The following is an 18,040-nucleotide window of genomic DNA, read 5'->3' as shown; positions in this document are numbered from 1 at the left end:
GTGAAATCTGCATCAGCCTTGCATTGGTCTATATAGAATCTTATTGACCCACATGGCTTGGGGACCAGAACTGTGAGGCTACAACAGTCACTATTATTAAAGGGGTGGTTCACCTTTAAGTTTACTTTTAGTATGTTATAAAATGTCTAAGCTACTTTTCAATCAATCAATCATTTTTTTTTTTTTTTATAGTTTTTGAATTATTTGTGTTCTGACTTTCCCAGCTTTAAAATCTGACCCCACCTAAAAAAACAAATACACATGTATTGGTATCGTTACTTTTTATTACGCATCTTTCTATTCACTCCCTCTCCATTTCATATTCAAATCAATGCATGGTTGCTAGGGTCATTCGGACCCTAGCAACCAAATTGCTGAAACTACAGACTGGAGAGCTGTGGATTAAAAAAAAAACCTCAAAACCCTCAAATAGTAAAAAATGAAAACCAACTACAAATTGTCTCAGAATATCATTCTCTACATCATACGAAAAGTCAAGTAAAAGGTGAACAACCCGCTTAAAATTCCTCTATAGCCCCTTGCCTTTTAGAGATTAACATGATAGATTTGGTTACCTCTTAGGGAATCTGGTTGTGACCTGAATCACTAGCAGTAGACCTATAGCAGACTCATTTACAAACCAAAACTGCATTTGAAGTAGCGCAGCAATGGATGCATTTGTTGCTTTAATTGACACAATTTATTAAAGGTACTTGCACAAAAAAAGAAATGGATATGCGATTAATGCAAATCTACACCATGCATCCACGGAGAACCTGCACTGTGTACTGACATACTCATACAGGACATTTGGGGTGCCTTATCTGACCCTAATACACAGCACAGTCAGTTATTATCAGACCTGTTACAAAGATGGCTTTCTTAAAGTACAACAGTCATGGTAGACCGACACACAGCAGATAGAATTGTATTTATTATACAAATGCTCTGGAAAAAAATTCATAAGGATGCAAACTGCATTTCTTGTATAAATCAACGCCTCAATGGTAAAGTTGGAAAAAAAAATCAACTCAGAATATGGAACATTCTGAGAATTTCAAGCACCAGGGCAGAACTATGCACAGTGTAGCAAGTTCAAAAGCGCCAGGGCCCAGATATTTTAGTAGTCCCTCTGTGCCTAAGGACTGGACTAATGAATGCTGAGAGAGGGGGGCCCAAACCACATGATCCCCAATTCCTTGTTCCACCCCTTCTCAACACTCCAGCCTTGGTGGGAAAGATGATACAAACCTTCCCCCAGTGATCTTGGTGATTGATCTGACAGCAGATGGATCATAAACGATCATTCTGATTCCAAAGTGTCAATATTATCATCAGGAACTGAAACATTTTCATTGGTTTCTGTACCACTTGCCCCATCTTTATTCAAGTTTCCTCCTCCTGCTCCCTGAGATAATCCATTGCCTATTTGTTCCATACTACCTTCCGGCTGCCTGGCCTGCTCTTCTACAATAATCTCATTACTTGCCTGTATGCCATCCATGTTATTTACAGTACTCTCTTTTCTAGGCCTCTGTTCACTGATTGAGCAATTCTTTGAAACACCATCTGGGCTGATGCAGCAGTTGCTCATGTTCCTTTGCAGGCTATCATGCATATCATTCAGCTTTATTTTCTTTGAAACACTGTCCCCGCTTTTATAGGTATCTCTCTCTTCTGTGGACGGAAAGTCTTTTCTCTTCATTGGATCCTCGACCTTTGCTACAGTATCATCTCCACAGACACTTTTATCCACCTTTAAGTTGGCTTCCTCAACTACCTTAGTTAATGCCCCTCTATTACTGTTCTTACCTTCAGCTTCCACCTGGCCTTCTTCCCTGCCACCTAAATCACCAGCTTCTTCCAACATAGGCTTATCAACCCCTTCGTTCTCAAGTGTGTGTGGCAGCTCCTTCTGTGGGTTTTTGTCTAAACTGCTGTCACCTGTCCCCTCCTGTTCACTCTGCTCTTGTTTCACATTCTCTGAAGTTTCTTTAATTTTGTCCTTTTCTTTTTGCTCCATGTTATGTTCAGCCCCATCAACTGCTTGCTGGGGCTCTGATTTGTCTTTAGCTATACTTCCTGTCCCTGAGTTATATTCATTAGTCTCAGGATTATGTGGCAGCTCCTTCTGTGTGTTTTTGTCTGAAAAGCTTTCATCTGTACTCTTTTCCTTTTTCTCCTCAGTATGTCCAGGCTCAATAGATGATTGCTGGGCCTCTGGCTTTTTTTTACTTACATCTACTCCTGAGTTCCCTTCATCCATTCCTACACATATGTTTTTCTCATTATTGTCTAACTGCACTTTACCTCTTTTAATGCAACTGTCTGTGCTCAATTCTCTATTTTTTAGGTACCAAGAAGGCCCCCATATAAACTTCCCTTTATCTTTTAATTGTTCCCAGGCAAACAGCACCAGCTCCTTTCGCTGCTCTCTGTTCCGCAAAGTAAACATGAAATAGTCCAAGGCGCTGCGTCTGACATTGGGCAACTCCTTTTTCACCAGTGTTTCCTCCAGGAAGAACCGGACGAGGTGAAATTGAAAGCTCTCATAGCCAAGTTCCCCCAAACACTTTAGTATCCTCGTTATCCGCAGGTTATTGTGCCCGTGACTGCAAGGAAATGAGGCAAATATTTTACTGACAAAAACTGGGATTATTCCTAGCAATTCCCTCTCAGTGTCCCAGAAGCCCCCAACTTAGACACCATGGAAATTACCGATTGAGATTACTGAATCTTTCCTTGTAGTTCTGGGCTCGGGCAACTTCACCAGTCTTCTCATCCATTAATTTGATGCCATAAAAATCCAACATAAGTTTGTAGGCCTCACAAAACCTCCTTTTGACGTCTTCATCTGTTTTTAGAACCTGTTAGAGAAGCACAGACCATAAAGCGAGGGGCTGTTAGGAAACAAATATAGTAATGCCTGTATCCAGGATTTAACTCTGGAATCCAAACACTTTTTGCAGGATTTGGCAAACCCTTACAATTTGGAATCGGATCTGTACAACCTTAAAAGTCCAAAAACAGATTTAAACTTTTTTGTTTACAGAAAATGCATATGCAAATTAGGGTTTGGACTTGATTTTTGTATGTAAAACATTCAATATTGGACTGAATCCAGATATGATGGATCCTCATCGCTAGAAACAGATCCCTGCCTGCACGATCCAGAAAATATGGGTACCTCAATTTCCTGCTGGGTCAGAGGTTTTGCATACCAATTCATCCCCATTTCCCGCAGGGGGAACAGCCTGCAGCACAATGAGAGAGACTTAAATTATTATTATTCATATCACTTCATCATTCCCTCTAGCATGTTACAGAGTAAAGGGATACAAATACAAGATATAACATTATACTAAACCCGATTCACAGTTACAACTGCATATTGTTAGGAGACAGTAGGTTAAGAGTTTACTATCTATATATCAGTAACTTTAATTGGGAGATATCTGTACATAATTTTTACATTTTACTGTTATGATGACATTCCACCATCATGTATACAGCACTGATATTGAAGTATATTAACTGCTCCATTCAAAATAAACCAGCAAAAACAATACTAAAGCCAAAGTGTTTACTGGAAACTCTCTCATCCTCAAACACCAGGGACCACCCCTGAAACAAAATGGGATATAAAACGGCTTTACAGACAGCATGAGCAACAAGAAGAGATAATCGTTTTTTAGTCTCTTGTCTTTTTCAGCAAATTTATTCCTGTGTCTTTATTCTGAACACACAAACCCTGTCCCACATACTCACCACTGGATATAAGAATGATTTTCTTCCAGTTGGTCATATTCTTTCTTCCAGTGTTCAAGTATGTCTTCTATGCGCACTCCTGCATACAAGAGAAAAGCTGGATTAGAACAAGCAAACTTCAGCTCATTTCTGTGGTTGCACAGAAAAAGACTGAGATGGCTCGATCAGAATGTGTAAATCATTCCCATAGTCTACTCCTTATTCCTTATAGGAACTCAGCCATTCAGATAGCACACAGTTCCCAGATGGAAATTCTCTTGCATTACATATATTTCATACAGCTGTGCTTACAACAGAATAAATGCAACTTCCCAGGTACAAAGTGATGTTATTCCCTACCAATGAAAAAGCATATCCAACCCCTAACACTGACAATCTATTGTTTAAAATGGGACCTATCACCCACACATAAAAAGCTGTATAATTAAAGTCCTATGCAGATTAAACATGAAACACAAATAAATTTTTTATTAAAACATCCATAACGGTTATAATTGTATCAAAAATTGGAGCTGTCAATCATATATTGCCTGCCCTGACACTGTGCCTCATGCATAGAGGCAGGGCATCAAATGATTTCACTTTTTGATAGCACTACTCAAATTCTCCATCCATACTCACGGTCTATAATTATGTAGCCTGTGTATGGGTGGGTGCAATAGGTCCTGGCACATAAACAAAATTTGGGAAGACTGCAAAACTTGCTTTAGTAACAGTGTTAACAAAATAGTGCCTGCCTGCTGGCTGTAATTGTAAATTGTAAAGACTGAAGGGAAACAAATGTAAATAATGTATATAAGTCTAAGTGAAGTTTATTTTGCTTAACTAATGCTATAAAAAAAAAAACATTTTATTTCTAAGGGTGGCAGGTCCCCTTTAAATAACGAGTGTAGAGAATGTGCCAGTAGCAATAAATATTTGTACTGTACACCAGACTCCCATCCCAAATTCAATTAATTTGGGGAGACTTCCCGTCATTGAGTATAATGGAATAATCTAGTTCCCAGTTCTCTGGGACATACCATTTGGCTCAAAGCAGATCTCATTCTTGTAGAATTTTAAATTCATCTCATCATAGTCCTGTGGAACAGAAAGAAAAAGGACGTTACAAAGACCTACAGGGGCAGCTGGAAGGAGAACATGACTGGGCACACACATAGAAATCAAACCATCACGGTGGCCCCAATAATTGGTTCCCATTTCTGTGCGATGAGATACCTTACCCACATTTACACTTATGAAACTGCTCCCCAGCCTTTGATTTCAGCTGTAGAGGAACGCTGCAGGGTACACTGGAGGTGCCATCTGACCTGGCATAACATTACACTTACTGCCCACAAGAAGTGTGAAGTTTGCTGCTAAATGTAAGAATAACTTACCTGATCCTCTGTGTCTGGATAACCTCGCCGGTAGTTCTGCATGTCCCTGGCTGCCCTGGCACTCCGAGATGTCCCCTAAAAAGGAGAAGATGTAACTAATAAGTCAGAATGTAGTGGGATAAAACAAAGCCATGATTAAGGACAGAAGTCAGTTTACGATTTGTGATTCAGAGAGATGTGACCTGGTCCAGGGCCACACTGTGCCAACACTTTCACTTTCCATTCCGACAGACTATTCCTTAGGCGAATGGCACATGGGGCTCTGTGGTGCCTAAGGACTGGACTAAGGAGAGAGGGGGGCCCAAACCACACTACTGCACAATTGATCCCCATTGCCTTGTTCCACCCCTTCTCAATACTCCAGCCTTGGTGGGAAAAATAAGACAAACCTTCCACCAGTGATCTCTGTGATTGCTCTGACAACAGATGGCTAATATACGGTCATTCTGATTCCAAAGTGTCAATATTATCATCAGGAACTTGAACATTTCCATTGGTTTCTGTACCACCTGCCCCATCTTTGTTTGAAGTTCCTCCTCCTGCTCCCTGAGAAATTCCTTTACCCATTTGTTCCATACTACCTTCCTGCTGCCTGGCCTGCTCTTCTGCATTAAAGGAGGCATATAGGATAAATGAAAAAAACTCTAATTTTGTAAGCAATTATAAGTGTTGCTTTTATATGGTGCTAAAAAATATCTTTAAAAATAGCCCCTTTATTGGAGCTCCCTATAGATGTTTTCTGGTCCCTGTCTGTGTTTCAAATGAGGGGTGGGAGAGTCATAACAGTCCCTGCCAGAAGCACAGTAGGAGGGGGATAGCCAATCACAGCCCTGCAGTCACACAAGCAAAGACAGGCTTCAGTTCCCTATCAAGTCCTACTAGCTGCTGATTGGTTCCTGTCCTAGAGTGCAGTGAGCCGAGTGCCACCGGCTCCCCTGCACAGCCTGGAAATTCAGGGAGCAAGATGTGGAAGAGAAGGGAGGAATTAGTAGGGTTTTTGCAGAAATATTTAATCAATCAGCCTGAAACACTACTTTTTTAAGCACAATTCTTCTATATCTAAATGACTATAATGCACTGGTACGTTTTTATTTTTTTACACAATATGTCTCTTTTAAATAAAGGATGAAAAGCCACAGAGCAGGGTTGCCAGACTAACATTTCAAAACCAGCCAAAGACTATATAAAAAAAGTAGCCCAAATTGCCAAATTTCTACACAAACAAATTGGGCTGTAAATTGGGGAAAGTGAGCTGCTCGCGGCATGCCATGAAGGTGCAGGTGTTGGTTCATCCTGAATCCAGACCCACACATAGATCTTGATCTAGACATTGGGGGCTCCAGGAAGGTAGGTTGTAGGAAAGAATGAATTGTAGGGGGTGATGGAGATGAGACAGCAGAGAACGACTGGTAGAAATAGGAAGGAGACCTGAAAGCTGGGGTGACCTATAGCAGATGGTGCTTCAGCTGCCCTTTCTTCAGCCTTCCTAAGATTGAGGCAAAACAGGAAAGGCAAGAGCCCACCTCCAACACTCTCACTGCCCCCAACTGGCCTCAGTATAGAGGCTGGAGGGGAGGAGAGAAGCGAAGAGCAGGCAGACTCAGTGGAAACGGATGCCTGTTTCTACAGCGACTCTGCCAGGATCGGATGGGACAGATGAGCTTTTTTTTGCAAATATATTTTTAATTTTTCTACTAATAAAAATATCTTTTAACTGAATATCTCTGGTCCTGTGGATCCGTTTGAGTGCCGGACAGCTCTGCTTCCTTATCTTCTACTGTTAGGACATGCCCACCCTTCATTTGAAACACAGACAGGGACCAGAGAACATATACATACCTCCCAACTGTCCCGTTTTTAGAGGGACAGTCCCTCTTTTGACAGCTCAACCCGTAGTCCCTCATTTGTACTGGCCCCATTTTTCTCTGCACTGAACAGCCAGAAAAAGAAATAAAGTTTCTAACTTAATTGACTTTTGGCAGAGCCCAAAACAGCCACAGCAGCAGATAAAATACCTTTGTCACAATTTCTAGATCAGCAAATAAGTAATTGTAACAATATAAGAGAACAGGTCCCTTGGGAAACATTAGACTCACAGCTTTAAGGGCAATTTACCTTCATTTGCAAAAAAACACAGAAATGCGTTCAGACTTTCATAACCTGCCAAATTATGTAAAATGAACATGATAATTGGGGGTGTGGCCACATAAATGGGCGTGGTCAATAATTCACCACGCGGCAACTTTTTTGTTCCTCTTTTTATTTCCAAACTGTTGGGGGGATATAGGGAGCTCCAATAAAGGGGCTATTTTTAAAGATAATATTACTTTTTAGCACCGTGTAAAATCAACACCATATATTACTTATAATTGCCTACAAAATTAGGTTTTTTTTTTCATTTATCCTATATGTCTCCTTTAACACCATTACGGGGCACAGGGATCTCTCATATGTCTGCAGATAACATAGAGCATTAGCAACAAAGGATCAACCATCAAGATTTATTTCTGTCACATCAGAGTTGTAGCCTAGTGTCACAGGACCCAACAGCAGATGCATTTTAATAAAAGACCATGTTTATATAGTCAAATAATCTATTATTTTAGGCCCCTACATCCCTGGAGCTGCAGGATTTGCTGCCTCCACACTCACTTTATCCCTAATGGCCCCTAACAAGAGAAATTCCACCAATCAGCTGTCTGTAATACATAATGTAACACAACAGAGAGCAGCACAATACCCGCTTGGATGGTTTCCTTAGATCAGATTTAGGGTCATATTCATCCTCCCAGGTGGAGTCATACTCCCAGACCCAGTGCTCTTCCGACTCGTAGTACATGTTCCCGCTGTCACTGGGGAGCCAGAAGCGGGGGAAGGCCAGGCAGGGCAGCAGGGTGCCGGGGGCCACAGGGCGGATTTCCGCGGACTCTCCGCCTGTTTCAGGAACCGAAACTGAAAGCCAGCGGAAACAGGTGTGGCTTTAACGGGAAATTATGTCATCGCTGCTATGCTTTAATTCCACACGTATAGCCCCGCCTCTAGCAGCGGCTCCGCCCAGCCGTGCTCGGAGCTTTGTTTTTTTTTTCCTCACAGCACTAAGGCACTTGTTATATTGACCCTGTATGTATGTGTCACATGACAACGGAGTCAGGCAGAACGCTCATAGAAATCAAACCCCCCGATAGGCTAGAAAAGCACCATGTGATCAGATATGCTGCTGTGTTTGCTAGGCTCCCAGTGAGACGCCATGGGATTGGCTGCATGACTTTTGATTGAAGCATGATGGCTCAGTTCATGTTGAGGAGACAATTATCGTATGGCCCAACATTCATCTTTTTTTTTTTTAAATCACACATTAAAATTCTATATTAGTCATAATTCATAATAAAGTCTAATAGTCTACCTCTGGGAGCACCTGGATAACACCTGAACTGGCACTTATATAACAGTATAACAAACTGTAACCCCCAGCATTTTAATACCCCTCTGAATTGTGTCTGTATGTTACCCTCCCATTTAGACTGTAAACCCTACGGGGTAGGGTCCTCTAGCCTTTTGTTTCCTTGACACTGAGCACTTAATCTGTATTGTAATTATATTTTATATTTATGTGAATTGTATTCTAATAATGCACTTATTGTTACTTTTTATTCCAATGACCCCTTGTTTGTTACTACTAATTTATTGTTTTGTTGTACAGTGCTTTGCCCTCAAGGAGCGCTTTACAAATAAAAATATACATACATACACACATAATACAATAAAGACATGGATCCCTGTTCTTTCATTATTAGAGACTCACGTGACTCACATCAATGGGGCAAAGGCCATATTCAGGGCCGGACTCGGCCAGCGGGACTATGGGAAAAAACCTGGTGGTAGGGTTGCCAAGATTGCCGGTGGCTAAACCCGAACAAAAGGGGCAGATAGCATTGTGGGTGGAGCAGTGATGTTCAGGCGGGCATGATGATATCAGAGATGATGTCGTTGAGTTATGATGCCGGGTCAGGGTTATTACATCACTAATATGCAACTGGCCGGATTTTTGTCCAATTTTCGCAATGTTTTAAGTGGGACAGTTTTGAACGGACAGCCCTGTGTCCAGTTGACACCCACATGTCTAGAAACCCTACATCTATCTATTCTGCCCCATGAGTAAGAACAAGGTATGCAATCTATTATACAGAAATCCGTCATCCAGAAAGCTTTGAAATACAACGATGCTTGTTTCTAGAAAACAAGAAATGACAGGCTGAAAACCGAATAGAAAGTTGAGACCCGAACAGACCTTAGAAAAACAGAACAGTTCAGGTCAAAACCAAAAAGGTGGCAACCCTAGCCGTTGTGGGCAATGGTGACCCAGGCCTGGACTGTTGGCACTTGTTCTTCACCCCCACTCAGGACTGTTGCAAATAGAGGTATTCAGCACACTGGGAGGCCTAGTAGGGTTTTTCAGGCATGGCCAGTAAAAATGATGGTTCCCAGGTCAGGCCTAAAATCAGGGCATTGCTGGTAGGTTTGGGAGCAGGAAGGGGATTTATAGAGGACCAGCTGGTCTGGTTGGGCATGGGTCTGCCCAACTGAACCTGCGCAGGACTCTAGCCTTTGGTATGTTTGCATAAGAGCTTCTCTCCAGCCTAAATTTAGCTAGCCTGAAAGGAGAATTCCAAGCACCCCAGTCTTACTACTTTATATATTGTTAGAAAAGCTATTGTTAGGTTTGTGTGGAAACCAAAATATGGGTACAAGTAATTTATGTAGTATGTTTTCTTCCTTGCCCCCCCCCATGGACGCCCATGTCCCTAGTATATAATAGAGATAGCAGCAAGTAAAACTCTATTATTCATGGTGATTCAGCTTAATAGCCAGTGAGTAATAGGTTTTACTTGTGGGCATCTTAATGTTATACTATGGCAAGTCATTTTGGGAAATTTGTCTGTGAATCCTGTGCTTTTTCTCCTTTTTCGGCTCTGAATGACTGCCTCCATGGCTACACAGCAGCTTGTTTATATAAACTATAGTAGTCTGAAGCAAATACACCAGTTTTACCAGTGCAGGGAAACACTACATTATATTTAAATTATTTAAAACATTTTCATTTTTTGGTGATACTGTTCCTTTAAAAGTTATATAGGGAGCTCTGAAAAAAATGCCCTGAAGGAAGGGGGTGGGGTTTAAGGTCAGTGAAAATAGCCCAACTTTAAAATTGGACAGCAGCAGTCTTCTGATAAAAAAAACCCACTCTCTATTAGCTCAGCTAAAACAAGGCCAGGGTCTTCATATGGACAATGAACGTGATCCTTATACACAGTAAATCATCGCCACAGTCACAGGCAACCTCTATACAAACACAAGTTATTCTGATATTAACACGAATCGAGTTGTCTGTCTTATAGAGTGCAAAAAAAATGTAGAAAACAATACATGGGCCGAACTGCATGCTGGTTAAAAGACAGGCTACTTAGGGTAGGACTACATGGACGTTTTTAGCGCAATCCGACGCACTGCGACAAGTTGCATGCAACAGAAATAAGGTAAGAGATAGAAATGTTGGCTGAAGTCGCAGCGGTGATTCGACAGTCGTGTCGCGTACAGCATCTGCATCCGTCAGTCATGTTGCGTCAGATCAATGCTGCGACTTCATCCAACATTTCTATCTCTTACCTTATTTGTCGCATGCGTTTTGTCGCAGCTCGTCAAAAACGTCCATGTAGTCCTACCCTGAAACAAAGGAATGGTATCAAAATTTGTGATACTCCGTCTCCTACAGGATGGCATTTTATTCCATGTACAAAGAAAGGTACCTGTGATTTAAGTGTGATGGTTATTGAACATTGATCAAGGGAGGAAGCGCCTGAAACGCATAAGGCCATTGCCTTGTTTTTAGCTGAGCTAATAAAGAAGATTTTTTTGCGGGAGACTGTACTGCTGTCCAATTATCTATATAATTGCACCATAGGTGACAAAACCCGCCAGGCTTCTTTTCTATGTCCTCATAAATGTTTTCTACTTTTATAATTTACTTTAGAATAGTTTTTTTTTTCTTGCGGTTTCTATATTTCAGTATGAAGCTGCAGGCTTGCCTTTTAACTGAGGATAATGGTCTGTTCCTGCAGTTACCCCCCGATGTTCCCCATTGCTCCATCCCGGCCCAAATTTTAATTCTCCATTCACTGGACATTGTATCTTTATTATATGTACCTAAAACTGAGAAAGAGAACCTCCGGGTTATTATTAAAGTGACTCTTTGCTGCCCCCTATAGTGACCCCTGGGTTGGGCTAATTAGTGTAGGTGTATAAATCACGACAGGAGACAATGTCATAGTCCAACACTTTATGTATAAAATTCATTAAAATATTATAAAAAAACTGCCTTAAATACCCGGAGAGACAAGTCTGCTGCCCCCTGTAGGGTAAAATCCCAACATCCATCAGCCGGAATCAATCCATGGCCCATCTGTAGAAACGTCATTACAAATTTATTGGAGAGATGAAGCAACCAATTGGACACTCCCTGAATCAAGAGTACAGACTACTCCCTTAAACAGTCCATAGCCACCACCAGAGCCCCCACTAAAATTATTCACATCCTGAACATCTACAATCTACTTCCTGTTTCCACAGAGCCGGTCCAGTTCAGATCCTCAGAGGCCCCAGTGCATTGCTACCATCCCTGATATCAGCCCCCTCTATGTGCGCCTGCGCTTGTTGGAGTTTGGTCTGGAGGGGTTGCTATTTGTGTTCTGCACTTTCTCGGTGAGCCGACTCCATTTCCGCTTGTCCCCAGATTCCTTAGAGCTGGATTCTGAGAGGGTCCTCTCTTTCCCGGATGGTTTGTCCAGCCCTTTCCCAGAATTCCCAGATGAGTTGACAAAAGCTGCAGAGGAAGGAAATACTCATGAGGCAGGTAACACTGCTAATCTAATGGACCTGTTGCCCTTAAAGGAGTGGTTCACCTTCAAGTTAATGTTTAGTTCAAGTTAATTCTAAGCAGCTTTTCAATTGGTCTTCATTATTTGTTTTTTGATAGTTTTGAATTATTTGCCTTCTTCTTCGGATTCTTTCCAGCTTTCAATTGGGGTCACTGACCCCATCTAAAAAAACAAATGCTTTGTAAAGCTGCACATGTATTGCTTTTTATTACTCATCTTTCTATTCAGGCCTCTCCTATTCATATTCCAGTCTCTTATTCAAATCAGTGCATTGTTGCTAGGGTAACTTGGACCCTAGCTGAAACTGCAAACTGGAGAGCCGCTGAATAAAAAGCTAAATAACAAAAAAATGGAAACCAATTGCAAATTGTGTCAGAATATCACTCTCTACATCATACTAAAAGTCAATATAAAAGTGAACTACCCCTTGGTTTCCTTCTCATGTGTATATACCTGAGAGAGGGCACCATTTCCTGAAAAGAGTCAGCTCTGGGGAAGCGCAGGTTGTCTTTATATCAGACAGGGCAATTACTAACCTTTCTACACCCAGGCTGACTATAATTTACAGAGCAGAACTAAGTTGCCATATGGTTCACCCATTGCTAGATGCACGTATTCCACTATAGAAATCTCCTCCCCATGATATGATGGAGATATTGATGACTAAAATGTTACTATGACAGAAATATGTTGTCACAAATGACACTTTACTTACATGAAAAAGCAGTGGTGGTTCCGGCTTCTGAAACAAACCGTGGTAGTACCCTGAGCCACTGGATTTATCAGTTTCGCTTACAGAAAATGGCCTCTTGGTGTATTATGATTCCCCTAAAAATTCTGCCTTTAAAGGTGACAGCATCATGTGCTACACTGGGGTTCTAGACTCCTTAGAGGCCAAGGCTGGACAGCTGAATAACCAAGTGCATGCTCCTGAGCCCAATATTACCTACCTTCATCCGAGCCACCGTGTGTTTCCACTTCCTCCTTCAGTTCCTCCTCTGACATCACCTTCCCTGCAAAGAGGAAGAGGGGACACAGATCTTAAGGTCCAGGCTTTGGAGTGTGTGGAGGGCAAAAAGTCAGTGACTGAATATAGAAAACAAGGCCGTGCCAATATACATGAACTGGTTAGGCTAGTAGCCACTGGGCAACAGGACCCAACGGCTGACACTCACCCTCTTTCACCTCCTGAATCAGATACTCTGGGAGAATAAAGTTCTTCTCTGAGTTTGGAAAGGGGAGAATCTCAGATTCATGCTCCAAAGGGAAAGGTCATATGGGTACAGGGTGCAGAACAAACAGGAGGGGGTGCTAGTCCTTGGGGACCATTCCTATGGGTTATACCGTGCTATTTGCTGTAACAGAGAGGGGGTGCTAAATCCCATGGCTGCCCAGTCCTTGGGGAACATTCCTATGTGTTATATTGTACTATATATAGGAGGGGTTGCTGTCCATTCCCTGGAGGGCATTCCCATGAGTTATACTGCACTATTTTCTCTAACAGGAGGGGGTGCTATATAACATGGCTATCCAGTCCCTGAAGTCATTCCTCTGGGTTATACTGCACTACTTGCTCTAATAGGAGGGGGCACTATACCACACCACTGGCCAATCCCTGGAGGGCATTCCCATAAGTTAAGGGTTGCCAACTGGCTGGTATTTTACCTGCCTTGGTGGTAAAAATGATGGTTGATCCCAATGTTATTAATAGGGAAAAATGATAAATATATAGGAAGGCCAGTATTTTTTCCTGGAAAAGGTGGCAACCCTACTCACTACTTGCTCTAACAGGAGGTGTCCTATACTACACAACTGGCCAGTCCTTGGGGTCATTTCCCTGGGTTATACTGTGCTACTTGGGGGCAATATGTAACATGGCTGCTGCCCCCTAAAGGGCTATTCATATGATTTACATAGTAGACAGAAGATTGATACTTCTCCCACCCATTTTGGGGTCCCTGCTCCCAGTGGAGCCCCAGGTCCACCTACCAATGCCTGCATATCATACATGCTCCGCAGGTGCTCCCAGATGACCCTGGATGAGACCTGACACCCAATGTTCTGGCTGAACTTGTCCCGGATGCAAATCATGTGGAAGTGCCGGTTCACGCCTGCGGGGGGGCACAGAAGAACGGGTCAGTTGTACCGTGAGCTCAGGGAGTACCAGCAGGGTTGCCAGGTTGGCAGTTTTCCAGCCCAATTGGGCTACTAATTTAAAGCCTAGGCGGGTTTTGAAAGTACAAACAGATTTGGGTTACTTTTTGGGCCTTTGGTTGTTTTCTTCCCCTTATGTGCCAAGCCTGCATCTCCCAATGCATGTTGGGTAAAGTAGTTTTTGTTTAATAATTTGCCAACTGCCAGGTTTACATTAAGACTACAATACCCAGCATGGGACTGACTCATGTAGAATCAGGAGTTAACAGATTTTGGGCTCTGTACCCCAGTCTACCATCACTCTTAAAGGACTAGTAACATCAACATTTTTTTTAAAAAAAATCGTGAGTATACAGCAAAAAAAAAAAAACACTAAGACAAATTAAAGTTTAAAATTGCAAACCTTTATTAAGAAATAACTTACTGAGACTCCACTTCATGTCCTCTTTAGAAAAGGCAACAGGGCGACGAGCTATAGTTTCGCACTGGATTTCTCCTTCCTGGCTCTATCCCATATTCTGACAGTATGTGAAGGAGCCGTGGTCCTTGGTAAGGAGCAGGCAGCGCTGGGCCAGTGGAAGTGTGACTCCGGCGATCGGTCTTGTGCAGCAGTGCCCATACTTTTCTAATGCAAGGTCTACTTTTAGCTTTGTTAGCATTCTGTTCCATGGAAAATATTACTTAAATATTGAATGCTGGGAAATTGCATATCACTAACAAACCAGTATTTATATGTAATCTTAACATAATAAATATCTGAAGGAAAAGTATGAAACAGAAGGGTGATTTAGAGGAGCAGTTTGTTGACAGTGTCATCTACTGATCACCAGCTAAAGGTCTACTGGTAGATCTCGATCTACCTTTTGGGCACCAAGTGGGTCTAAGTCCGGGAAGCAGAGTCTTGCGAGTCTGCGAGGAACGAGGCCGCTCAATTGAAATCTCTCGCCCTTGTCAACGATTTCTGGAGGAAGTTGTGGTAGTGGAGGCGGCGGAGGGAGCAGTGGATCAATGTCGGCCACCTCCCCCTTTGCTAATAGTACTCTGTGTTCCCGGTAAACGGGGTCCCAAGAGGGAGCGGCGGTGGCAGTGGCCCTAATTACTTTGTGCTACAGGTGTCTGTGATCCTTGTTAGTTATGCCCGGGGCCCCTCTCTTGTGTCATTAGTACCGCAGCTGCTGGCTATCTTCCTCTCCGCACCTGTACCGTAGCAACAGCGAGAGGAGACCGGCCGGGGGCCAAGCAACAACTGAGAGAGGGGTCGGAGCACAAGTACATGGTGTCCCCCAAGCACCAGCTTATCAAGATAGGCAGCTGTGGCTACCTGCGGTACTGCAGGTGGAAGGAGTGCTCTGCCCCCAATTCTTCTTGTAATCCGGTCTGGGGAGTTCAATGTGAGGGGGAGTGTGCGTGGCTAGGAGACCAGCAGCCCGAGAGATCGCTCCCATACAGCCACGCACCTACAGGACCCAGAGCGGCCGATCATGGCCGTCTCCACTACCACGGCTTCCGCCAGAAATCGCTGATAAGGGAGATAGATTTCAATTGAGCGGCCTCGTTCCTTGCAGACTTGCAAGACTCTTCTTCCCGGACTTAGACCCACTAGACCGATCGCCGGAGTCACAGATCCACTGGCCCAGCGCTGCCTGCTTCTTACCAAGGACCACGGCTCCTTCACATACTGTCAGAATATGGGATAGAGCCAGGGAGGAGAAATCCAGCGCCGAACGATAGATCGTCACCCTGTCGCCTTTTCTGAAGAGGACAGGAACTGGAGTTTCATTAAGTTATTTCTTAATAAAGGATTTGCGATTTAAAACTTTAATTTGTGTTGGTGTTTTTTTTTTTTTGCTGTATACTATGAATTTTTAAAAAAATATTTGGATGTTACTGTTCCTTTAAGCATTCTCACAGTTTCTGGTGACTCAATTTGAGGGCAAAAATCATATGTATTAAGGCCTTATGGGGCCCCTATACCTCCTGGGCCCCCCTCTGTAATTATTCCCCAGCTGACGGGCAAATCTGTCCCATTTTGCTTCATGGAAAAATGAGAAAAAGGCGTATTATCATATTTATTTATTGATTTATTAGACTTTTTTTCACAGACTTTATTGTGCTATTTTTGGGCTACTTTTGAAGTGCCTCTTGGCTAGTTTTGGGCTGGTTTTGTAGTTGGCTTTGGCTGGTTGCCTGGCAACTGTGAGTAGCAGGTGGGTGGCTCTGTACAGTCACATGATTAGCCGCACAATGTATGGGGAATAGGGTTGCCACGTGGCCGGTAAAGATGACGGTTGATCCCAATGTTATTAATAGGGAAACAAGATAAATATATCAGATTGTTTCCAGAAAAGGTGGAAAGTGCCCCTAAATCTGCCCATATAGCCCTAGCCCCAGATAAAAACAGCTGGGCAGTAACCCATAGCAACAATCAATGAATGAATGAAAAGCCTTTGGTTGCTATGGGTTACTGGCCCTGACTTTCATTCTGTACAAAAGCCTCAGACTCCGCCCACACACAAGCTACAAAGGGACCGATTGCCTTTAATCCCGTCCACATCGCCGCCATGTGCCACTTCCACCAGATTACTCTAGTCCGGGGATTGGCTGCGGCCTCCACTCACCGACCGGTTTGTGGCCGAGCATCGCGTGGAACAGACACACCTCAACCTCCGGGCTCCATAGCACCGGCTCTTCCGCTGGGGGAGCGGGGGAGGCTCAGGTTTCTCCACAGCACTTTCCCCGGCCTCTAAATCCCCCATCACCGCAGCCAGTGTTGGGAAACTGCGGGGAACAGCGGCTCCTACCGGACACCGTTAGTGCTGCACCTAATGCAACTCCTCTAGCGGCACCAGCACTGCGCACAGCGACACTACTCCCACAGGCGTCTAGTCACTAGCGCCAAGTTCCGCTCATAGCGCCACAACTACTGCACCTAGTACAATAGCGCCATCTAGTGCTCACCAGCAGTACTGCGCTCGGCCTCACAACTGCGCCATTTTGGAAGAACGACTGATAATGATAGTGTGTTCATGTGCAGCGCCACCTAGAGCTCACTAACCGTACTGCGAGCAGCTGCTGTATGACAGGATTATGGCCTCCTCCTCCTCCTGCTCTTCTTTCTAGTCTTCCCCTTCTTCTTGTCTCTTTCTTTATGTTCCTCCCTGACTGTGCTGCTCTAACCATAGTTCCTCAGCCACATTCTACTTCACTCTCTTTTCTTCTGTCTTCCTCTCCTTCCTCCTCACCCTCGCTTTGTCTTCTGCCTCCCCATCTCATTTCTATACCTCTCTTCTATCCTTTCCTATTCCACCTCTTCTCTGATTTAAGTGCCCCCAGCCGTCTCCTTTTATCATTTTATCTAGCCCATATTTAGCCTGCCTCTCAACACTGTGTTAACCTGTGCACCCCAGGGGTACACACCTCTCACCCTCAAACCTATTCCTTATGGAGGTGAGGCAAGGGATATGATTGGAGAGCAGGGCCGCCATCAGGCGGTACAAGTGTTTTTTTTCAAAAATATTCTCTGGGGCCCCAATTGTATATAACTTGTAAGGGGGACCCTGGTGCCAATGCTTTCTCAAAAAATATTCTTTGTTGAACATTTTTTTTTTACTTGTAAGGGGGGCCCTGGTACCAATGGTTTTTTTTTTAACTTGTAGGGGGGCCCTGACCACCAATTTTTTAAAAACACTTTTATAGGGGCCCTGGCACCACAGTTTTGTTTTACTTATAAGGGAGCCCTGACCATCAATAGCTTTTTATAACTTGTGTGGGGGGTTACCTTTATTAGCACTGATGTCAGTGTGGTCT

At 43.3% G+C, this 18,040-nt stretch overlaps 2 protein-coding genes across 2 annotated transcripts; both read right to left on the bottom strand.

The window, feature by feature from the left end:
* Positions 1 to 912: 912 nt before the first annotated feature.
* Positions 913 to 8,231, bottom strand: ogfr.S (opioid growth factor receptor S homeolog). Its single transcript, XM_018237702.2, has 7 exons — positions 7,888 to 8,231; positions 5,148 to 5,222; positions 4,791 to 4,848; positions 3,769 to 3,847; positions 3,188 to 3,254; positions 2,719 to 2,867; positions 913 to 2,612 (listed from the first exon to the last, which is right to left on the bottom strand). The coding sequence occupies exons 1-7, from the start codon at positions 7,984 to 7,986 to the stop codon at positions 1,304 to 1,306; spliced, it is 1,836 nt and encodes a 611-aa protein (XP_018093191.2). The 5' UTR covers positions 7,987 to 8,231; the 3' UTR covers positions 913 to 1,303.
* Positions 8,232 to 11,836: 3,605 nt separating this feature from the next.
* On the bottom strand, positions 11,837 to 17,718 carry LOC108702652 (MRG/MORF4L-binding protein-like). Its single transcript, XM_041579084.1, has 6 exons — positions 17,658 to 17,718; positions 16,852 to 16,944; positions 14,069 to 14,190; positions 13,255 to 13,336; positions 13,030 to 13,092; positions 11,837 to 12,024 (listed from the first exon to the last, which is right to left on the bottom strand). Exons 1-6 carry the CDS (start codon positions 17,716 to 17,718, stop codon positions 11,837 to 11,839), a joined length of 609 nt encoding a protein of 202 aa, XP_041435018.1.
* Positions 17,719 to 18,040: the final 322 nt, after the last annotated feature.

The sequence above is a fragment of the Xenopus laevis genome, chromosome 9_10S, assembly GCF_017654675.1.
Source record: "Xenopus laevis strain J_2021 chromosome 9_10S, Xenopus_laevis_v10.1, whole genome shotgun sequence".
In the NCBI taxonomy this organism is placed as follows: domain Eukaryota; kingdom Metazoa; phylum Chordata; class Amphibia; order Anura; family Pipidae; genus Xenopus; species Xenopus laevis.
Note: the sequence above shows the minus strand (reverse complement) of the source record. Positions and strands in the feature narration are given on the sequence as shown.